Below are 25,612 nucleotides of genomic sequence, written 5' to 3'. Positions count from 1 at the left end.
CCTTAGGTAAACAGCATTTTCCCTTTCCATATAGATTCACTGTCTTGTAGCTTATTTGCTTTAGCTCTTAAACACTACAGTGAAAAATCATATGCATAATATTTCAACTTTAAACTTTGCAGCCTATCATAGACTTGCATATGAAACCTTTCACCAGTGCTTTTATTAAATATTTTTTTACTATCAGTTATTGTCTTTTCATAATCTCTTTGCCTTCTGCAAACGTATTTCTGCTACTATTCCGCAGTTGCCCTCCAACAATGAAGCAAATGATGTGAAAAAGTTTGTTTTGTTGAGTAAAATATCTATTGTCCAGAACAAGTACAAATTGAAAATTATGAGCAATTACTAAACTCCAGGAGTTCAAAACTGAAATTCTGCTTTAGGCTAATATATAAGATATTACACCATAAAATAATTAGATCACTGAAATGAAATAATTAGAATGATAATGCTATAACTCTACACTTTTATGACTGTATGCATAGATGGATTTCTGCATACTCCAGAAAAGTATAATTTAAGACCTAAGCTTTGTAAAAAACCTAGATTGTTTTTTCTGAAGAAAAAACACATTTATCATGTGAAAATGTGTAAATACTTAGTATTTAGCACACCTGAAATTGTAATGTCCTAATAATGACTCTTAAATCATGAAACAGGGCTGAAATGTGAAACCATGACATAAGTGGCATAATCCCCTAAGAAGATTTTTCTCCCCAGGAAGATAAATTTTAATTGCATTTTTTGTCAGTAAAAAAAGTTATGGAAAACAATTTGTAGCTACAAAAGCACTATAGATTTGTAGAAGATGTCTATTCCCAAATGTGACTAGTGGACCAGACTCTCTGGAAGTCATGAATGAAAGAATTTCACAATTTAAAAAAAAGTATCCAACATAGTATATAACTGATTAGCATATGTACCTGTTAATTAAAAGGGATTGAGTTTGCCCTATTATAGTACATTTATTCAGTTTAGACATGAAAATCTACATTCCTACTTAAAGATCTGCAGAGGGTTTAAATGAGCCAGGCACTCAAGACTTTTGATGGAAGGTTCATACTTTAAGTATAGGTCCTTATTTTGTTAAAGACAAAAGGCATGTAATGTCTTTTTTAGCTGACATCATCTCCATTTTACTGATGAAAAGCAAAATGGAAAGGCCAACTCTGGTGATCTTAAACACTGTAATCAAGGCATAAAGTGGACCACATGGGCTTCACGATAACTTCTGGTGTAACTATAGGGAAAAGCAGACATAAAACAATACAGAATTCTTGTAAAGAAGGTATGAAATCAGTGAAAGCATCACTGAGAAGTCAGGATAAAACAAACAAACAAACAAAAAAATACTAGTGAGAAAGTAAGTCAGACTTGCTAGAGAAGTTCTACACCACTTTCACAAAAAGTCACAATTAAAATAACCCTCTTTTATTAGTATTGCGGCAACTAATCTCATATGAAATAGCAGTACATTAAATAGAATCTCTAGTGTCAAGACAACAGTTTGATTCCTATTCTTCTGTCAGCATCTTTACTCTTCTCAGGGCACCTTACCCATACTAAAAAACAGATTGAGTCTCATGTGAATGCATAAGCAAAGAAAATTTTCTCCAATTTTTGTAAGACAAATTATACGTTCAGCTATTAATACAGTTGCTATCAATGTAAGGCCTACTCTCCCACCGTCAAAGCACACCTTGATGACATTAATCCAGAATTATTTCATCTGCGGCCAGGGATAAGCTTAACATAATGGAATCTTTCTGAAGTCAGGTTGATTAAAACAGCCCTATGACTGCTAACCAAGCTAAAAATAGGTGCTAAATTATTTTAATCTTGTTATTGAATAGTAACAAGACATCACAAAATGAAACCAATTTATATTATACAAATTGGTTTCTCTGCTCTAAAAGATCTCAGGAAATGGCAAGGCATTTCATTATGGGTGTGAAGGAAGGAAAAGAGTTGCAACACTTGAAGACTTGTTTCATACAGCTGTGCTTTTCACAAAAAAACAGGTCTTAAAAGATTTTGAGCAAACACATCCTATAGATCTTAGGGTTAGATTCTCTTGAGAAGCCTAAAGAAAAAGTGAGATTTAACCCAAAAGAACATGAAGTCTCAATAGCTTTGTATGTCTAGGCTCAGTTACTCATGTTGAAAGCAGTGCGGAGGATTGCCACGAAACACGCCATGCACATGCTTAGGAATTATGTCTGGCAGATAAAAACATCATCACATCCAGCATCCACTGGTACCCTCAGCACAGAGCTCCCTGCCCAATTCACAGCCTGATGCCATGAGGACAATGGGCATCATTCCCTGCAGCCTCAGGTACATGGGAATATGAAACGATGCACACAACTTCTTTAAGACAGTGATGGTGTAACAACAAACACAGACAAAAATGCTTCCCAAAAACGGGCCTTTCCCCATCAGACTGCCATTCCCCTTGCACGATGACCTGCTCAGTGCTAAGGCAAAGTTTCTAACATACAGACACACAAAGAGGTTATTTACTGCATGACTTGCCACGAAGCCACACTGTACTACACACAACACATACAACCAGTATGCAAAACGTTTTTCCAGCATAACAGTTTGTGCAAGCAGTCATTGAATGCCGCTGCTGCAAGACCTTTTCATGTCCATCAGGGTTTGAAAAGAAGGGATGGCCAAACTCTCTCAAACCAGGAAGACTTTTAGTCATCCTGGGCAAAATTCTTCACGCAGCCTCATGGTTGCTAAATCTGTTGCACAGGAAGAACAACCTCTATCCCTTCCTCTATGGTTTCTACAGGACCACTAACAGTGTCCCGGCATTAATTCTACATTGAGAGTCTTCCTCATATTACATCATATGTAAAACAAGATACCTTTGTCCTCTCAGTGCTTTGCTACCTATGTGCTTGGATATGTGCTGAAGTCACCTCAGCTCTCCCTGAATTTCAGTGTGTTAGACTGATGTATTTATAAGAAAAGGATAGTGAAATAGTACAGAGAACCAGAAACAGTGTATAAAACCAGAGTATGACATAAGATTGTACTGCATAATTTCATAAACTTCAAGGAAAATACCCACAAAACAATTGTATACAGGAGACACATTTCAGGAGCACTTGTCTTCTAAGAATTTAAAGCATTGATAATGCAAGAGAGTTGCAGGCCAATACTGCATAGAATTGCTCAAAGGCCTTTCAGACATAAAATTGGGAAGCTGCTTTATCTAAAGGCCAGGAAATGCCTGAGGTCTCAATACTCCTCAAGTAAATGCAGAAAAATATTGAATCCAGGCCTACAAGTGTACAGCACATATTCACACAATTGTCAGTCTTAAACCCACATAATTCAATTTCTCACAGTGTTACTTAGTAAGTTCTTAGAATCAAGTTTCTGTGAGAAGATAACCACACATGTTCTCATTTTTGATGGAATGATTAAAGACTGCATAACACAAGAAGGAAAATCCTATCTTATGTAAGATAAAAATAGCTTAAAATCCCACAGACTAAAATCAAGATTCTCCTTTTATACTGGGATCTGACTCTAAGCTACCAATACTGTCATTCCTGTCATTCCAGAGGTGATCTCTCAATAGAAGTCCTGAGAAACACTACAGAAACATACATGGAGGAAGAAGCTTCTGTCACAGTACATATCTTAATAACTTCAAATCAGTATGACACCTTGCTATTCACTGACTGACAATTCGGAAAGATTTTAGATAGGTGAAATTCTTACTATGTGGCTTATGCATGGCCTTCTAAGCAGAGTTGCAGAGACATAATTTAGAGAATTTTTCAAACAAATTAAATTGCATTCAACTATTTGTCTAAAGTAATTTTGGTGAAGTTAAATATATTCCTTTACTTGATTCCTGCTCCATTGTAATCTCTTTCACAATCTAGATGCACAGCTATTACTGGAAGTAACTTTTGAGTTTAGACAAAAATGTCAGGTAACAACTCTTTTTAATTAAACTATTATTCACACAGGTAACTTCTCTATTTATTTTTGCAACAAAAATTATTATTTTTGTTTAATTAAACTGCAACGAGTTGTAAATGTCAAATATTGTCCTTTAATTGCTACAATTATTTATGCTTTTGTTAGAAATTACATAAAACAATTGAAAGAAGTATTCATTTAATAATTCAGCATTTCCTTCAGGTATGAAAGGCCACAGAGTATAAGGTAAAATGATAAAACGACTTTTATATTCACTAGTCTAAATGCACGTTGGGTTGTGCAATAACCTCTCCAACAACATTACTAGCAAAGAGAAGCATTCAGCTAATTCATCCTAAATTAAGGTATCATAAAATCTGTCTAGGAACTTAAGATGGAGGTCTATGAAGATCAACAAGACTTACCCAGTGTTTGAACTGGTGTGAAAGACAGTGAATGTTTTAAGGATGTCTGCACTCTCATACCTTCTCAAAACAAGCTGGGCTTTTAATGTTGTGTTCAATCAACCTCCTGCTTGCTTTTCTATCAGTGCATCAGTGTAGCATCATTGCATAAACACACAATCAAAAAAAAAAAAAAAAAAAAAAGGGTCACTTTTGCTGAGCTGCCACATTAACTACATGAGCGAACACCGATTCTCAATTCCATAAATAAGACTGTTACTCTTATCACATGTTTCTGCACTTTACAAATAAAGAGCTTGGCATTCTTTCACTCTGCATGGGTTGTCTTCTTACTCAGCACTTAGTTTTGCATCAGTTCCACTTGCTGGAAGCTTCTTATTCAGATTTAATCTAATACTGATGATTATTACCAAGATGACAGGCAGAAAAGGGAGTGTAAAATATGAACACAGAGCTTGAAAAAGATTACTCTCACCATTGAAGAGACAAGAATCACATAGCAGCAAATCAAACCATGGGACTTCCTGTGCCATCAAAAGGCTCTTAAATGTTTGATTGGAGAAACTAGTTAGCAAAAACTGTCCAAAGAGAGGAAACACATTTGAACTCCAACATTGCTGAGAAAGCAGCATGTGAGAGTTTCCCAAGGACTGATAAGCTCTAGAGACCAACTGTTCCCTCTGAGACTGCAAGAGCTGCTACGCTCATGATGCTGACAGGCTTGATAGAAGGACAAAGCCACAGACACACAAACATCAACAAGATGTTCTACATCTCACGCCACCCAAGAAAGAAATTCCTGGTACAGACAAAGGATATGACATCATTTGCAGATCTGATGAGTGAATAGAGCCCTGAAGCTCTTCCTCAGTGCTTAACTAGAAACCCCTCCAGGCATGCCTGCACAGTCCCCCAATTCTGGGTACACAGCCACACTGCCCAGCTGGTTGTGATTTGTGTATCACCTCAACTACTACTTCTAATATGGAAAAGGGAACTTGCAATGCTGACAAAGAGGTAGCAGAGGCTGTTTGCAGAGATGAAACCAAGAGAAGCATTATCTTAATTCTCTGCAGTTTTCAAGGCCTCCAGTAGAGACGACGTGAGCTAAGAGCAAAGCTTGAGCAGTGTGCTGGCATTCACTGGGCTCCAAAGAAAATGGTCATACTGCCAAATGTAATTTTTCCAGCTGCCAGTAAACCTTGATAAGTCTAAAGTCCTGTAACCTTGGACAGAAAATAAAACTTAGCAGAATCACTGGTAGATTTCCATGAGGGAAAACATGAAGAACAGAGGTAAGTAGAGAAATGGAATGTAGGCAAGAGGAAATAGCCTCAAGCTGTGCCAGGAAGGGTTCAGGTGGGACATTAGAAATAATTTTTTCACAGAAAGCGTTGTCAAGCACTGGAATAGACTATGGAGGGAAGTAGTAGAGTCACCATTCCTGGGAATGTTGAAGAACCAACTGGACATGGCACTTGTTGCTATGGGTTATTTCACACTGTTGTGATTAGTAAAAGGCTGGACTTGATCTTATAGGTCTTTTCCAACCTTAATGATTCTATGATTCTATAAAATGAAAGGAGATTATGTTGACAGAAGCTGCTTTCGTGGGGCAAACAAAAGCAGGAAATAAATTTTTCAGTTTTGATTACTGGAATTGAAATAAGCTGCTGACTCAACAGCTCTGGCAGCAGATGCATAAAAGGAAAAGGTTCAGAGAGTTTGAGAGAGTAAAACAGAAATTGTAGCTGCTTATTTTCTATTATTCATCATAGATGACTGTTGAATTGCCTTAATGTAGGTAGTAAAGGGCCAATTGAAGCCTGGAACTAAAACATAAACCTATCTTTCCTAATCTTTCCATTTTATGTTTATCCTGACCATATATGATTTGCATCACTGCACTGGATGATCTCAGGCTTGCTTTATGTTATTTGAAAACGATATCTGACACCACGTGTTTAGCTATGTTTTGAAATGTGACCAGTCAAGTGCCTGAAATTTTACAGTTTTTTTTTTTTCCCAGTAACATCATAATACATTAGTAACCACTGCAGTTGCAAGAAAGTAAATTCAAAAGGCAGATCTAGCCAAATAATTAAAATTGAATGACTGTATTGCAACATGTGTAAAGCTTATATATTATAATCTTAATACATGCCATTATATTAATGTGCAGTTAAAACAGGAATCAGGTAGGACCTTTCCTCCTGCATCAAAATCCCTCCTACAGAAGACTACCAAGTATTGTGGGCTAAAAGCCCCATTATACCAAATGTAACAATGCTAGAAAATATAAGCTGAAATTTTAGCTACACAGCTTGTATTCCTTTATTCCTCACTTAGAAATGTTTTTCATACATTATATTGACTGTTTCTAAAGTTTCCTTCATTTGCTCATTCCAACAGCTTACTCTTGTTTTACCACGTCTATTTCCTGCTTGTCCAGCACTGTCTGAAATCTCTTTCCAGAGCAGCAGCATTGTATTGTGAAAGAGAGTAAATCAAGTTAATAGCCATGCTTGCTACATTTGTGTTGCATCAAAGAGTTGTAAGGGCAAAATGCAACTATGGAAATAGTTTCTTCATTTCAGCCTTTTTTTCTTTCTCTTTTTTAATTTTTTTTTCTTGCTAGACTGCATGTCTTTGTCCACAGAAAGTTTGGAGAAATTCTCTTGGAGTAGTAGAACTTCTATTTGCTTAAATCAGATCAGATGTTTGCCCTAAAACCAGACATGACAGAAAAGAATATAAGTTATTATTCATTCTGTTTGCCTTATACAAATGACAACAGCAAATAGAAGAATATACTGGACAAGAACTCGCAGGAAAGTTTTTTTAAAGGAATTGAGGAATCCAACTGGAATAGAGGCATAAAAAATATTAATTGCTTCATTCTTACTAAATATTTTATTATTATTACATTATTATTATCATCATCATCATAATCATTATCATTATTATCATTATATCAAAATAAAACTATTTACTCCACTGCTTTTAAAAATAGGAAATTCTCTTCAGTCCAAGGTATTTTGCTGAAACATGTACATGCAAAGTAAATGAGTATGAGATGACCCAGGATATTACTTTGCCAATCACAGGAGTGCAATATTTAAGTGCAATTAGCACCTGAAATATCTACATTGTATGTGTTATCCATTCTTCTTAATTTACATGGAAAAAAATAATAGAAAAAAAGAAAGCAGCTATCAAGAACCTCCTTAATCTGCAAACACCTTAACTACTTACTCAAATCACTCAAACACCCTCAATCAAATGCAACCACCATGACCAGAACCTGACTAGCTTGGTAGAGCCCTCTACTGATTACAGAGAGGAAAGGAATTATAACAAACTATTTATTTCACCACTGATTTCAGATTAGGCAAATATATAAGTATCAATTACTGACAAAGGCAATTTTGTATTTGAAATTTGTTTACTTCTGGTAAAGCAAATAAAAGTTCTGGACAGCTAAAGCCTAATAACAGACCAAATTGTGGAATTAATATGTAGAATATAAAGCAAATAATAATGTGCATTAACATACAATTTTAATGTACTTTAAACTACAAACTTTACATTCCATAACTCTGATTTGCTATTTACACAGAATACTGGAATTACCATCTCTGTCAGCATAGCGGCAGACAGAAAAAATACCATTATATTTGTGCTAACATATATTATAGAAAGATAAAAAATAGGTCATGTTTTGTTCTTCTAAAACTTTGTCCTCCAAATTTTAATTATGCATCACAATTTATAAGGGGAAGAAGGTATCCAAGAAAATAATTGGAACAGGAGATAAAACAAAAACTTACATGACCATTAACAGTAAAGCACTATACAGGAGTTAGCACTAGTGAGTTTTACTTCATAAAGTTCATGCAGGAAATGCTATTTCAAAACTACTGTTAGAAAATTAAAGACAGAACTGTAACATAATATTGTTAACACTCACATCCAGATTAAGTGCAAGAGATATTATTTCTAAAACCTTACCTAGTTCAAGAATATATTAGTTTATTTCCCACTTCATCTTATTAAAAACTTACTTATATTGTTTGTTTCACACTTCAGTGAAGTGAAAGGAAAAGGCAGAGGAAAGCTCACGACTTGCCATTGGTATTTGACAGAAGACCTTTTCCTACGTTAAAGGGAGTAGATAGATACATTTTGGTAAGTTTCTTGGCAACAGGAAGGAAAGAAAGTGACATCTTCTTTCTTTTCCTTTTTTTCTTTTTTTCTTTTTTTTTTTTTTTTTGCGGGGGGGGGAGGCATTTTTTTGTTTGTTTGTTCTGGGTTAGTTTTTTTGGTTTTTTTTTTTTAACTCCACAAGGAAACACACAGCTTTGGACTTAAAGAGACAATGGATCTGTGGTACTGCAAATTGTTTTGCATTTCCTATAACTCTTCTTGGAAATACATTGGTGTTCAAATTTTAGTAAAATTAACAGGATTTAGATACATCTTGCTGCATCTGTGGGTAACAGAACAACAGCAGACATTAGTGGATTCTGAATGAGATTGCTTAAAGAACAAAGTGCTACCCATTCCATGGATATCCACACAAGCCTGCCAAACAGCCTGGCAAGAAGGTCGTTCTTGTGAGCCAGACTAGCAAACCCCCAAGGTTTTTAAAAGCAGAGAGATAAAGCCCTTGTTGACTTGGACTTGGGAGCGCCTCTCACATCTGCTTAGATAAGTTTTAGCCATGGCCTCACTGATGATAGCTTTCTTTTTTCTATCAGCCTTTCAAAGTTAAAACTACTGAACAAGGACTACTACAGAAGTGCAGAGCCCTGAGGAAACTCAAAACCAACCTGTCTTGTTATGTATCTAAACAGCTGTAAAGCTGTCTTGTTATGTATCTAAACCACTATGTAATACAAGTCTTAATATTTTATACTGCCATAGATCCACATGGAGTTACAACTTACTTAACTAAAAACGATTTGAAAGAAAATTGGTCTAAGGAATAGAGAAAATTTACAATCATAATTAATGTGCATTTGACATAATTTCCATTTAAACTGCAGGAAAAAATAATATAATGCTAATTACTATTAGTCTTTTCAGTATACTTGATGAACATGACGTTTCTCACCTCCTGAACATTAATAAATATTGGATTAAAGCACTGTGTTAAGGTACTTCAAATATCTGCTCTTTTATACACATGGAGATGCATATTTTATGAACTATGTAAGATGCTCAGAGAATATACTCTAGATACACTATGTCCAGTAACAATATTAAATAGATCTTAATCATATGCAAACACAAAATCTCTTAGAATACTGTCACATTTTTCAAATATGAAGGAAAAAACTCATTAAGAGCTCACAGCAGCATCTGGTTTTCAGTCAGCTAACAACTTGCACGTTCCTCTGCTCCAAGCTATGTATGCAGTGTACAAAAAACATGCTAAGACACAAAATAATGGCACTTCCAGAGTGTTATGTTAAGCACAAAACACATTTCCATTTATTTTCCCTTTTAGTTTTTTGGACATAAACAGCCATATAACATCATTACTTAGTATTTTTATTACTACTACATAAACTCAAATACAAGTAACAATGATTTTTAACTTAATAGTTCAGAAATTAAACAGCAGGTTAGTAGCTCAAAAGGCCATTGTATTATATTGTAATAATAATGTTAAAAATAAGATGTGAGGCTATCTCAGTTCAAGTATTAAAGGTCTTAATGTTTAAATACAATGGTCCTCCATCTATTCAGAACAGAGCAACATCATGTAAATCAGGGAGATGAACACCATCACTTCAACTATAGTCCTATTTTAGCACTAGCTGTATGACACAAAGTTTTTCTTGCTCTTCTGCTGAAAGAAAGGCTTTTCAATGGTCTCAAAGGAGAAATCTAATGATGCCACGTACGAAATACCTCATCGTCATTTGGTGCTTCAGAAAAGCCTGCTGTTTGTCCTCACACTCTTCACGCAAGTGTGACTGTTTCTCTCTAGTTAACAAATTTTAGCTTGCATTAAACCTTATCAGTAAACATGGCAGTACTGCAAAATCAGCAATTAAGGCCTCAATAGCTTCCACCAATTAGGGCTGTTGTGTGCCAAGAGCTACAGCAGAGACAGATTGTGTGCCGGGTTTATTAACTCATTCTTTTTGCAGTGGAACAGCTAAGTGCCTCTTTTCTGGCCACATTAAAGTACATATAGTTGTTTTACAGCGACATACGCCTCTGCCTTCAAAAACAAAAACAAACCCCCCAGAAGGCTGTGAATTTTTCATTTGAGAGCTTTCATATCTATACTGAATGGACTACTATCTCCATAAGGGAAATAAAATCTACCATGGCTATACCTGTTGCTATGCAGGCAGCACTTCTTCTATCGAACCATTTAAATGAAATTGTTTTTCCACCTCTGTACCCTCGTTACTTATCACTGCTCCCAAAAAAACCTGCACTGATGGGGACTTCATTCAAATGAGTGACCATTGCTTCATCAGTGTGGGGGGAGAAAGGAACTATTATAATCAAGCTTCAGAAATCTATTTGCATAGACAGGATGTCAGAAATGGATGATATATTTAGGATGAGAGAAATCTTTTAGTGAAAAAAAAAATGCCATGAGACTTTGAAGGATAGGTTTAACATCTCAGATGTTTGATTGTAAGCTCTTTCAGGCAGGGACCACAATGCTGTTAGGCATTCTGTTCTCCCCAGCACAGTTCCAAAATGATTAATTTGCACTGCAGCACTAGAAATCATGAACAATTATAAGCTCTGGCTTTCCAAAGTGCTGCAAACCTTCAGCAACTTTTTACTTAAATGCAGGTAAAGAAGCAAACCTTCAAGAAATTGTTATTAAAGTCAAGATTTCCTTCAGCAAGAGAAGGTGCATTTAAGTCTAAATGTTAGAAAATGTCATTCACTGCATCTGTTAAGGATAACTAGAATGCAATATTAACAGCAATTCACATAATGGAGTCCATTTAATATGATCATTAATATTTCAGTCTGATTTTGAAACTGAAGAAAAAAGAAGAAACCAAGATGCATATGTAACAAAATTTATATTTCATGAACCTTAATTGCTGTAACTAGGGCACAGGGATTAAAGGCCTATACCTAAGGCATCTGGTCCTGAGGACAAAATATTACACAAGCATTTCAATTTTTGGGTTCAGAAATTTTTTAACCCTCCTGATTCTGAAGAAAAACCAAGGCATGAAACTGAACAAATCCAATTTACATGGGATGCAGTCCTAAAACTACCTGCCTACCTGGAAAAAGAATTTTTGAAGATAAGGAACTGCTCTGCCCAGCTTAGGTTTTAACAGCATTTGCTGGGATTGATGGAAAGGACGGACCAAATGAAGCTTGGTCAGAGCACTGCTATGGTGAACCCTGAGGCTGATGTGGGATACCTGCAAACACACACACTTTCAGAGACACTGGCACAAGCTAGGAAAGGTTTGGCCCTCTTTACCAGAGGTCTTTCCTGTATATTCATTTATAAAGTCACTGCAAGCCTAACTTAATGAACAAACACTAGTGACAAAAATCAAGAATCTCTTGGTAATTATGTATTGCTAGTTGAGCTTCCATTCTCACTATTTCAGTGGCGATCATCTTAATGGCTATGCAGTCAGCTCTGCTTTGTTTTATAGCTCTCTAAAGCTGACTTCAAAGGGTGGCTAGCAGCATTCCCCATTTCAGATCTGCTGTTTAGCTCATTTCATCTATTGTGCATTCAGCTCAGCCCTGAGCACCAGTGACAGTGCCGCTGTGCCACCACTGCAGGTTAGCTCAGGTCAAGAAAATCAATATAATTTACAACTTCTTACATTTTCATAAACTTAAAAGCCTGGCATGTACAGAAGGAGACTGTATTCTTCCATATGCTTTTCTATCCATAAGCAGATATTTGGCCCATTAGTTCTTTTCCTTTTAATCAGTTTGTACTGATCAAGTACAAGTAAGTACTGTTTGCTTAAATGAGAATGGTTATATATTCTCTCGACTAATTTCCGAATTATAGAAAGAAAAACTGTTAGTTTTGCTATCAGAAGAAAACTAGTTATGCTGGAAATGTCTAGGTGTAGGAAATGTTTCAGGTAAGTCAGGGATGGATGAAAAACAAGATTCTGAAGAACTGAACAAGAGGCACCACCACACTAGTTTTAAATTCCATTTTGTTTATATTGCAGCATAGGACAGATTCAACTTGAATATTCTGGTTTTTTAAGTGAAATGACTGTAAGCCATAAAATAATATAGAGAAACACAGCAGAAAGTACTTATTTTCCATTTCAGAGAAGAGAGAAAAAAAAATCCAGGCAAAAATTATTTTCTGACATCCAGAATTCTGGAAAATACACTTCCAAAACCATTTTGAAATGCATTTAACCTCTGGGTTCTCTTGGGACATACACTGCATTATGTTATAATCATGTCAAAATCATGTAAAAAATATTTACAAGTACCATTTACTTTCATACTTTCTCCTTCTATTCAAAAACTCCCAAAGCAATACATCTAAACGCTATAGGTATATTATTGTATAAAAGCTGCTACAGCAATGTTTATTCTCAAATAAATACACTACGAGGCCCACCAGTAAAATTTTTCCTCTCACTGGCCAAAAATCTCATATAAATCTATTCCATGGCTGCTCCACAGATTCCTCCTTACATCTCACTGTGACACTTCCATTTTAAATATACCTCAGATTCCTAATTCCTATAGTTTAGCCAATGTTCTCTGCCAGCTGCTAAGCTGTTACCATTAGTTACAGCTCCCTTTCATGATTTGTAAGCATTATCTTCAACCCAAATGATTAGGAAGTGTCTGAAAAGAGTCATCTCTAATGACACACTACAGGCATTCAGACCTAATTCTTCAAAATAACCTGAACCTTCTCAAATGGCCATGACTCCGCAATATTCCATTTGGCCCCTGGGTCTTGGACAACTCCTATAATGTGTAATATTCTAGAAATAGAGCTTTTGCATTAATGTATCTACTTTACCTTTAAAAAATTGCAGTGTTCTTTATTAAGACCTCTGGGACCATAAAGTAATTCCATTCTTGTTTTTCTGCAACAACATCAGACTACAGCAGACTGCTTCCCTCCTTTCGCTTATTCCTTCTGTTACTTTTTTAAAAATGTTTATCAATTTACTACATCACACATCATTATTGAGAATAACAGCTGTCAGAGATTCTGCTCCATCAGGGAAGACAGATCTCAGAATTTTTCACTCTGCTTTTTGCAAAACTAATTTTCATTAATTCTCACCAACCAAAATTTATGTACAAATGCAGATTTAGTGCTGAGAAACTTTTTGTCTGTTGCACAGCTTTCCCAGTAAAAACATTTGATCCTACAACTCGTCAGAAGAAATTAAAGATGTGTCCACACTGAGCAGTGAGATCTAATCAAGGTAACTATTACCTACACCTGAAACAGGTGATCTAATTCATCTGCATGTCCACACTAAAAGCCAAAAGTAGCTTCCTTTCCCTTATTTTTCTTTTGGATGATTCTACATTAGAATTTTCATTATCAAAAAAAAAACCCCAGACATCCATATTATTCAATAATTGGAAAAATTAAACATGATGAGGGAACTCAACTTCATTAAATACACCACCACCTACGTGTGTTGGTAATGAAGAAGGTTCAACAAATACTCATATTAGCAAAGGCTACCCAGTACATCTTCAACCTTTTCTTTAAGCTATGTCATACTGAAGAAGATACCAATCATTCAGTGATCTCAGAATTATTCATTTTTTGCAGAAAAAAACCCAATTTTTTTGTTATAGGCAAACCAGTACCCTGACAATATTGATTTGCTACAAATCTCCTAGAAGTGTTCAGTATTACTATTATGGGCAAACCATAATTTGATTTTTCTCTTTTTTTTTTTTTTTTCTTTTTGTAGCCTTATATATTTCCATAGAATAAATGCTTCTATAATGCTCTTTCATTGCATATATTGTGTAGGTAGAATTCCTCAAGAAACAATGCATTTTGTTATCTCTAGGCTCTGTGTGGAGACTCAACTGATCCATCCTACAACCTGCACAATGTCCCACAGACCTTCCTCTGTAGGACCATGTAATTACACGTTCCCCATGCTGGTCTTCAAGATATTATGGGTAAAACTTGCAATTTAAGGCTAATTTTTGTTTTAAGGCTAAGTATTAGCAATTCTTAGCAGAATGCTTCACATAAGCCTACACAGTAAGGGGTTACCAACTTTTTCATGGAATAATAAGCCTTTTGTAAAATTTGGAGATGAGACAACTGATGTCTTCTCAAAATCTGACCAGTAATACACTGCACTAGGAAAGGAAAAGAAGTTGCAGCAAAATCTTTACCCCATCCCCCTGATTTAAAAGAAGGTGCTATATATTTAAACTTTATGTGTCATATATTTGACAAATACAGCTTTTCTGAATGGCTGAGGTCAGAAATGTACACCCACAACTGCAGACAAGCAACCCAAGTAGTCATGAAATTGTCTCATGCATTCTAGCATTCCTATTCATGACGCTTGTTTCTAAGAAGAAAACTGAAGAGCAGTCATTTCTATCAGTAAGATCTGGGTAGAAAATGAACAATATTTTCCTTCTTTAGATACAAAAATTTACAGACAGTAAAAAAAAAAAAAAATCCATAGAAGAATTAAATGAAACACAACCAAAAGTTTCTTTTCAACCCTAAGTCTTCATACAACATTAAAATAGACAGTGACCCTGCTTGAGAGAGAGGTTGGATCAGGTGAGCTCCAGAGGTCCCTTTCAACCTCAGCCATTCCAGAGTTACAAAATTCAAAAATCAAAAACAAAACATGAATTATTCCAGTGTTTTCTATAGAGCTGTAGTACCTAAAAATATTTGACCACAGTCAGCATTAGCCAACATATTCATTTTAAAGGAGAATTTAACATGAGATTATAGTTGAGACAAACAAAATAAAGCAATCATGGGTGAGAAGAGATTATACTAACAGAAAAGTTAAGCTCAGAAAGCCTGTTTCCCATTTACACTAAAAGCATTCACTATGCTGGTATAAGGGGCCTTAACACAGCTTTAGATTTAATTTATATAGTACACAGTGGGCTTAGTATAATTGAGAATAAGGCTGGAACAAATCAAAGTGCTCAAGATTACAAATTATGTCTCTGCAAAAGACTAAGATCTAACTTTTCTAATACTGAGTCCAACATATCAGTACAAAGATTTTTGTCTTCTCAAGAGAGATTATTTAATCCACAGTGCAAAAAGCTCTAGAATTCATTCTGTAGTTTAAGAACTACAGAAAATAAAACTCAGCAAAATATCTTTTATTCTGATAACCTGGTTCCAGCTCTGAAAATTAACCTCCATCCTTGCTGTTAGAGGATTTACTGTCATACTATTTTATATATATTATACATATCTTACACCTTATTATCATCACAGTAATCTAGCGATTAATAATTTTTGAACATGTCAACTTCACTTAAAATGAAGCTTCCTTTTCTTTTTAGGCACTGTACAAAACCAATAATTATGACCACTCATTCAGAAAACTCTTTTGTATTCTTGTTTTGCAAGACTTAATGCACTCATCTCTTTGCAGGAAAAAAAAGTGTTTGCATGAGGAATGAGAATATACAGTTCACTCTGAGGGCAAGGTACCTCGGAGCAAGACTGTCTCAAATAAAGAAAAAAATCCAGGGACAAACAAAAATTAACAGAAGTATCATGGGTTTCTTTCTCAAAGATGGAGTAATTTGGTTCTACAGCAGTGACAGCTCTTCAATATTAAACTTTGCTGTAATTCTTTTTGCAATGAACGGGTAGGGGAAATATGTCAAAGAGCCCTTCCTCCAGCAGACACAGGGTAGCTTTTTTCTCCAGGTCTAGTCAATGCTATGTGCTTCTAATTCCTCACTGGCATGTTAATGAATACAACCTTTCCAAAGTTCAGCCCAGATAAGCCAGAGATGATGAGGGACATTTTGGCAACTGAACAACAGAGAGAAAGAAGATCAATCTTTTAAAAGATTTACACACTTCCCTTAATTATCTTCCTAATTTATGTGCATCTTAAGTGAACAGTAATTCCTGTGAGGCTCCATTTGCATGGGCTTGTAACCTCTCAGTATGACAGGGATGCCATGTTTCACATGTTGCAATTGTCAGAAAGTGTCAGAATCTGGAAGATTTATTTTGCAGAGGAGATCACTTTTGAAAAGAAGTGTATTTCATAGCTAGTTCACAAAAGGGTTTTTTTTTTCCCTTAACTTCTAAGTGATCTTCATAATTAATATTCGTCTTCAAAACTCTTTCCAAGAAAGCCATCCTACCATACCCTAGTCAGTAAGAGTACTTCTGGAGACAGTAGATTCAATTCTGATGCCAGCTGCAAAGCTCACTGTTTGGAACTCTTTTGACTTCGACAAAGTTTTCAGATATAGTGGTTTAGGAGCTGTATCTATCAATCACACATTTTTTTTTCCTCAGACATGATGTGGGAACATGTTCTCTGAATACTAAAAAAAAAACCAAACCATTAATCAAAATTAAACATATATGTGCCCAAGTGTTAAGATAGTTACTGAACACAGTCTACTCTCACGGAAATCTTTTTTCTAAGTTTACAATTGTGTCCTACCACATAGAAACTTTCTCCACTATAGCAAAAGGTTTCCTTATTTTTCTTTATTGATTTTCTTCAAGAAATTTCATCATATTTAGAGCTGAAGCCTGTATTTTTTCCAGAAAAAAATTTCAATCAAAATATAATTCACTACAATAATACACCACAATCATTTTGAATTTTAAGAGTTGCACTGCAAGTTGCAAAGATTAAAAACAAAAGTTGCAGGGCAACATTTGCAATTATTATTTCAAATATAACATAGATGAAAGGCTACAGTACAGAGTAAAAGACCCACTTTTGGGTTCAATAACACATTATTAATTTAAAGAACAGTGAGGGATATAATTTAGCATCCATACATATAAAATATTGATTGCCTTCAACAAAGAGAATATTTTACACTGCTTTCTCAGACTGAATGGAAGTATATTAGCTACATCATGACATTTGTGAAAAGCTATTCAGCTAGCTGATCTTTCACAAAACCTAAAACAAAAGACAAACTTTCCAGGGTAATGTAGACCCCAAAACCTTTATTTGAATTTTATTATTTTTAAAAAGAGCATTCCATAGCACACTTTTAAAAAAATGTCTCATTAGTATCTATCTAAAATATATGCTCTATACACAGCCACATATATAAACATAGAACAACTGACTCACATACGCTGTTGCCTGAATATGTTGTTGCCAGGCAACAGCTATAAAGCATTTTGCACTGCTTGCAAAAATCTGAATGAACGATTCGAAGAGAGATTATTTCTAAAAAACTAGGAAGAAAACTCACTACTGGAATTACATGAATAATTCCTTGTATATTTCAAGGACTCATAGAGCATGTTCCTTCCATAATTACCAATTTCAGAAAGGACAATTCCTTTGAGTAGGATCTGAAAGGAAATTCATGTTCTATGCATGTGGCTAATGTTCCCACATGGACACTGAACCAAAGCCACCAAAGTCAATGGGTTCCTTAAATTGACATCAAGGTCCTTTCATCAGGCTACGATGTCCACTATAAGACAAAAATGACAGACTCCTAAATGAAAAAACAGAAGGCCTTACAGGAGATACAATAAATTCCCAATAAAATTTTACCATCTCACAATATGCAAGTGAAAGAGAGAGATTCTGTACAAACACTTTTTTCTGTAATCATCATACAGTTAAAGTGTAATCTCACTGAGGCCAATGGTATTACACACAAGAGTAAAAATAGAAGCATCTATAATCCATTGATAACATGGATGTGATATGCTATCTACAAAAGAGAACTATTTGACTCTAAGTAAGTGCCATCCATCACAAAATTACTAGACCTTCGGCTATCACACCTCTTGTGAATTAAGAGGTAGAAAAACATATCAAGAAAAAAACTGGGAAGCATAGCAACTTCAAAGTTCTTACCATAAACCTGACCCACAAGTTGCTTTAACACAAACATTAGCATAAAAAGCTGTGGGACTCTTTGTCCTTGTTTACCACGGCTGCAAGGTATTTCTTTCAATTTCCTGTACAATAGGCTTAATCAATAAATACTGGTCAGAAACTCAAGATGATTGTTCTTTCCAAAATGACTAAATTGGAAATCCATGTATTTTCCTTTTAATTTGTCAAATCCATTCACATAACTTCAGCAAGAAGAAAGAAAGGAGTAATTATTGGTATTTTAAATGATACTTTTGGTATTAAGTATCAAATGTGACTGATTTCTTTAATGGACTATGGTGATATCCTTTTAATTCCATATCTCAGGTTGCCTGGAACTATCATGACAAGAAACTCCTTCATGAGGAAGGAATCTGCAATCTAAATCCTGTCCATCTGGAGTTTTAAAAAAATTAAATTAATTTATTATAAATAGGAATTAAGATTTTAAAGTTTCATTCAAATTATTTTCATACTCTGAGATGTAACTCACAGTTTAGAAATCATGAACATAACTGCATCGGACAGAATGCAGTTATATAAAAAACAATCTTGGTGCTTACAATCAGGCTGATCACCTTTCCCACAGATAATAATATAAAACAATCTATGGAAAGGTTATCTATTCCAGGTGTATGCTTGTTTGCACTTTTTCATGTGTTTGTTTCTCTGTATATGCTGTGGCAACTCTAAGAAATAGACGAACCTTTACTTTGCCCTCTGTATTCATCATGACCCACTTGCAGAGCCAGTGCGATCAATCAATGTAATCTCAAACTCAAGAAATTTTGCAGGTCCCTTTTCTTTCTTCACCCAAAATATACACACAGTATCAATTGAATGTTACCATTTTGTAAAACAAATACTGTATTATTTCACGAGGAACCACACTGCAATCAATGGTTCACATTCATGGCATTGCTAGCCCTGATTGATTGAAGACAGGGTTAACTGCAGAGGGAGAAATGCTGTGTTCATTTACAGAAATGGTACCTGTAATGATCAAAAAGTACGGTTAAAAATAGGGGGAGGTTATAGGGTAAAATTTCTAATTTGGTGACTAAGAGCAACCTACTATTTATTACTCAATCAAGACTGACTGGCAGGTATAATTTTCTCTTCAGATAGGTGTATGAGAGTATAAACTGAAGCACCCAGAAAATAATTCCATTTAGTATGTGGAAACACAGAAAAATAAGTAATTATTAACAAATGGAGTGAAAATTTCCAAGAGACAGGATTCTTTCATTCTATGGCTGAGGCATGACAAAAAAAAAAGACAAAAACAAACAAACAATGAGATTATGACTTCAAAGGTTGATATGGGTCAAAACAGGAATATCAAAGTGACACAATGTTCATTTTTAATTAGACTTCCTAATGTGACATCAAATTGGGATTTTTCCTAAGAAACAGCATTTCAGTAAGGCATTAAATCCTCACAGCTTAGTTTATTAGGAGGCAACAAAGGGATTCCAATCTGCTGCAAGAAAGTTTCAGCCTATAAGCACAGCCAGTGCAGTACAAAATTGTGTCATATGAATTTTAATGTGACACAAGTATGAAAGATTCCAAAAGAACAAAGGCAGCACAGTCCTGTTCCACACTACACAAATGACCTATTCTGATCTGAACAGCACACCACATTACAATCAAATTTATTTCAAAGAAGGGTCACACAGATCAAATGTAATGGCTGCTGGAATGAGTATTTCCTTTATGTAGTATTAGGGAAAACCAAAATATCAAACAATGTGGGAATGCCAGGGCACTGAAAAGAAAGGCATATTTAGGCTGCAGGGAAACAGATTTTATAAAAGATCTTTTAATTACAGTCATCCCCAATGACTACAGTTCCTAATTTTCAAAGACACCACAATACCTTAATGAAGACGTGACGGATACACATGACCTTGCCTACTGCACAGCCTTGAACATATATTTGACATTTCAAGGCACCAGAGAAAAGTTTCATGTACAGTTCATGCCTAACAAAAGTAATGAGACAGACTAAGAGGTCAGACTGGCTGGATGTCTCTCTGTGGCCTGATATCTCCATGGCAGAAACCATGATATTCCCAGAGTCAGAATACAACAAGAGAGGCTGGCAAACCTCCTCAGCTGACTATCCAACCTTACAACAACTTTAACATCATAAAGGTATCAGAACAATGAGGTCTACTTGAAAATACTAGACTGTCAGAAGAATATACCATCCAATATACTTATTAATGAATTTCTGTAAACAAGCACATAAGGATTACAGTGAAAAGCAGGCAAAATAAAAGTTAATGATCAAGTATCACTAACAAAAAAATAAGGACAAATTATTGCAGTTTTTCTTGCCACGTATTTCCACGATTTAGGCATCATTTTTGTCTTCAAATCACTTTTCTGAACAGAATCAATTACTGATGGGAAAACAGCTTGAATCCTGACTTCATGAATACAATGAATAGCATTTGAAGGTATGTGGAGCATAGTCAAACAGGGTAACAAGTACTTAAAGCAAGGTATAGGTGTAAAAAATCAGAAGTAAACATTGTACCTTGTTAAAAATCAACCATGAAGATTGCTATTTTACAATTAGATGAAGATTTACTACTCGGGTTTCTGTAAATTAAATTCTTTAAAAAGTAAATTTTACCAGAAAGTTCTCCCCAAATGAAAGCTTGCTGTTGTGGGGTTTTTTCAATAAAATGGAAATATACTAGTAGCAATGAAGTATCTTTCATTTGATTCCTAGCCAGGGCTCCCTCAGTCACACAACAAAACAAAATAAAAGCTGAATTGGAAGAATTTCCATAATGAATTGGCTACCAGCCTAAAGGTTAGAATTAGTTTTATTGCCCAAGTCTAGCACAAAAATTGGTATTAGACACCTCAGCTCTCCAAGTTTTAATCAATCTGCTTTTCAGGAGACTTTGAAATATTCAAAGAATGTAGACTATTATGACCAAAAAAACCTACCCCAGTAACTTGCAATGTGTAAGAATGAACCCTAACGAGAGATAAAATTCTATTGCCATATTTAAAAATTATCTTAGCCTCAGTTTCCAGAACCCACAGCTCTCTTTCCTCTTTCAGTATTTTTGCATTTTTGGAGGTTAAAAATATTCATTTGTTAGCAGACATTTATATCCCTGACAACTGATGTATTCACCTACATTATGATGGCTCCAGTGTAAGTCATTAAGGTTTGGACTTCGAGACAGACAAGATGGGGAAAAAAGACAAATCTTTAATATTTCACTGAGTGAATAAAAATTGCATTAATTTAGATATTCAGTCACAAGAATCCAATTAGCCATGGATATATAAACACATATTCATACCTTTCAAGCATCACAGTTGTTTGAATTTTGATGGCATTTTCTATAAAACATAATCCCTTTTAAGTTGCATTTAATAGATTTATTCAGATGTGCATTTCCATATGTCATATTTAAGCTTATACTACCACCTGCCTGAGGCTGTATAGTCTGAATTGTCACCCTCACACACTTCAGTAGGAAAAAATCCTCCACAGACACCATATGAACTATTTCCCTTCTGCTTAGTGTAGAGGTATGATAATCATTATGACCATGGAAAACATCCATACAAAAGAAAAGTTTTATGTGTCCCCCTTAAAAAAATCAGATAACATCTTCAAAACAAAACATTCAAGCTACATAAGATATTCTGCAATGAAATATCACTCTCTTCACAATTTTTTTTACACAGGTCAGCAAGTATCATCCAAGTGGTATTTGTTGCATATATGACATAGATATATAAAACTATTTGCATACATAGAGATATGCATATACATAATTTCACACTTAAAGGACACTTGAGATGCCTTCAAAGCCAGATTTGCAAAGCAAATAGATTAACTCTGCTTCCAACTACTAACATCAAGGTGATGGGATACCATCATCTCTCTGCTTTGTGTTGGGCCCATCCAATAACACTGCTGAGCAGGGGAAAAACTGATGAGCAAAGGTTAAGCAGAGGACTGCCAGAAACAAACTGAGGCTTAGAAATTGCTTCTTCAGATAAGATTAATGCTTGCCTGATGCACAGAGTGACTTTGGGGTTCCAAAATCATTACTAAGAGCACCCATTCTCTTTGAATTTACACCATCTCTCAAACATTTGTAGTTGAGGCTTTAAAGGGTTTGGACCAAACTTTCCTGTGCTTTTTTGGAATTAACAGCCCTGTCTTCAAAGTGCTCCAAAGGTCAATTCATGATTAGTGTCCCACCGTCATGCACACTGTGTCTGCGAGCAATGCACAGCATCTGGGGAGGGAAGGGAGAGAGGGAGAGGAGGAGATAAATATTAGCACTGTGATAAGCTCACAGAGCACGACTTGGAGGAGGGCAGACTTCACATGGTCCCTGCAGTTAGGTTTCAGGGGAAGCAGGGACCACCTCTCTGGAAGGAAGAGCTGGTAGAGACCCTGCACTTTTCTGCACACTTGAAGGAAAACTTAAGAATACAAAGAACCTCAGACTTCCTCTGAGCCTCAGGCCAACAGGGATTTGGACCTTTCAGGATTACTGACAATATCGGTAGCTCTGCAAGCAAACATTCCTGTTCCCTCATAAAGCGTAGGAGACAGTCCAAAACGATGATTCCCGGGACCGACTGAAGTTTAGAAAATCCCGACCTCGGCATACACTCTGCTCCAACTTCACTGCCTTTTCAAAATTTGCTGCATCCCTTCAGGTTAAGTGCCCAGGGCCAGTCTGATAGCACATGCGGTGTCACTGAGCATCCCTGTGGGCACTGCGAACAGCCACCCTCACCTAAAAGATTGCCCCTAGTTTTAATCTCTGTCAACCTCTGTATCTGCCTTTAGGTTCATGAAGCTGCCACCCCGCTGCCTCCCTGTCCATCGCGGGCCGCCACAGGCTCTCATTCCACAACCCCCCGTGCCCTAAGGCAGAGCACCATCACACCTCCACGCCTGCTTTTCTCTGTTACTCTGTTACTCCGGTATCAGCAGAGTGTTTCCTGACCCTGCCTTGATTGAAAACATCCCTCTCCGAAATGGGAGGGATAGAGGGAGAATCTGTACGCAAAGTTTACAGCTCCTGCTTGCGCTTTATCCTCCCCACCCAAGCCCTTGCCGGAGGCAGCAAGGCGAGAGAAAGAGGAGAGCAGGGACGGCCAAAGGGGAGTGTCAGCGCTGGGCTGGGGGACTCGAGGAGGACAGGGGCACGGGGCGCAGCTCTTCGCGGACACTGACCCTGGCGGGCGATCGCCGAGACAGAAGGGAGGAGCGGCGTCTTCCCGGAGAGGGGATCAGCCAGCTCTCCCCGAGGCGCGATAGCCGCGCACCCCCACCGACCCCTCCGGAGCCGGGAGCGAAGTCCAAGCCCCGGCAGCGGCAGCAGCAGAAGCACCAGCAGCAGCAGGGTAGCAGCACCAGAGGCAGCCCCAGCAGCAGCAGCAGCAGCAGGTCGCCGCGCCCCACGCTGGCGGCCCCGGCCCGGGGCACCACCGCCCCCCAGGCCGCCCAGGCGATACCCAGCGCTTCGCTCCCACCCGGGCAGGGCAGCCGAAGGGATAAAGAACTCACCCCCAGCTTCCTGCTGCGGATTTTTACGTAGCCCTGCTTGACTATATCGTTAAAGTTGGAGGCCATGGCAAACGCTGCCTGCTTCCTCCCCTCCGCGCCCGGAGTCCTCCTCCTCCTCCGCCGCCGTCGCCTCTTCCTCCTCCTCCTCCTCCTCTCCCGGGCCCTCCCAGGTGCCGCCGGCCGCTGGCTCCAGAGGCGCTTTCGGCATCCAGGCAGCGGCAGCCGCTGCGCTCCGCTCCGCCCGCGCCCCACTCCTCCCGCGGCTGCTCCGCTCCGCCGGGCGGGGGGCGGCCGCTCCGCCCCGCTCCGCTCTCCGCCGGCCCCTCGCTGCCCCGCTCCGCCGCCGCCCCACGCCCAGCCCAGCCCCGCTCCGCACCGCTCCGCCCGGCGGCGGCTTCGCGGCCGCCCGCGCCTACGGCCGGGAGCGGGCGGTGCGGCGGGCGGGGCGGGGCGGAGCGGGGACGCGCCCCCGGCGCCGCGGCCGCGGAGCCGCCCCCGGCGCGGCGCTGCCCTCCGCCCGCGCCGGGGCCCGCGGAGGGGGCGCGGGGCGCCTCGGCCCGCCAGAGCTCGGCGTGGCACGGGGCACAGGGCCGGTGCTCTCCTCGGCCGCCCCGGCTTTGCCCACTTTTCTCCAGGCTGCGGCCGCGGCATCCCGGCTCCGGTGGCAAATCCCTTCGGAAACACGGCCCGGGAGGGCATCTCTCAGCCTCGTGCGTTCTAGAAGCCGCGTAGACGCCCATCAGCAAACGCGGAACTGTTGTGTCCGTACAGCAAACTTAGTGAAACAATATCTAAGCTACAGAAGTGAAGGAAGGCAAAAAAGAGCCAAAAACGCACAAGTCCATCTGAACTTGAAAAATCAGTTGTCATACATAATCTTTCTGTGTTCCCTGGAGTGATGACCATGTGTTTAATTACTGCTCACTGATGTGAGCCTAACAGAAGAATGACTTCTGAAGAAAGTGTAGTGTTTAGGAGACATTAGGAAGGGATAAAAACCCAAAGGAATTGTGTTTGATTTAGTTACATGTAAAGTATAGATGGACAGGAATGGACCCAAGCTTCTTGAGAAAGAAAAACTACAGATATACAGTATTGACAAGATAGTGCATGACTATTGTTACTTAAAATTGTACTCAACACCTTCAGTGGAAAAATTTTGATTGGTATGATAAGCTTAACAAAAGCTTCATGTACTCTTTTGCTAGATATCTACATTCTACTGCACCATTGCCCTGAAGTTTTCTGAAACAGGAATTTGTAGTATGTAATGTGCTGAAGGCTGGGGTGATGGAACGTAATTAATTCTGTACTTGAAAGTTTGTTAGATTTATTTCTGATTTTCAAAATCAACAGACAGCATTAAAGATTAGTCTTGAAGCAAATAGGAAATATACAATCTAGAAAAATTATTACAGTGCTTCGGTGATGGAATTATAAGGAAAAACTTTGTAACTTTTTAAAACTACCTGGAGGTCTGCATCCAGCTCTGGAGCCCTTAGCATGCAAAAGACAAGGACCTGTTAGAGACAGACCAGAGGAGGGCCATGAACACAATCAGAGGGTTGGAAAATCTC

At 37.7% G+C, this 25,612-nt stretch overlaps 1 protein-coding gene across 1 annotated transcript in view; it reads right to left on the bottom strand.

Moving 5' to 3' along the window:
- DOK6 (docking protein 6) overlaps nt 1-24,340 on the bottom strand; it is a 249,661-nt gene extending 225,321 nt beyond the window's left edge. The window contains exon 1 of the mRNA XM_021530883.3: nt 24,036-24,340. Within this exon, the coding sequence (XP_021386558.1) occupies nt 24,036-24,101 (66 nt within the window). The 5' untranslated portion in view covers nt 24,102-24,340. The remainder of the gene's footprint in view (nt 1-24,035) is intronic.
- Between the last annotated feature and the right edge of the window lie 1,272 nt (nt 24,341-25,612).

Source organism: Lonchura striata, chromosome 1, assembly GCF_046129695.1.
Source record: "Lonchura striata isolate bLonStr1 chromosome 1, bLonStr1.mat, whole genome shotgun sequence".
Lineage (NCBI taxonomy): Eukaryota > Metazoa > Chordata > Aves > Passeriformes > Estrildidae > Lonchura > Lonchura striata.
The sequence above is the reverse complement of the archived record's forward strand: the minus strand, read 5'-3'. Positions and strand labels throughout refer to the sequence as shown.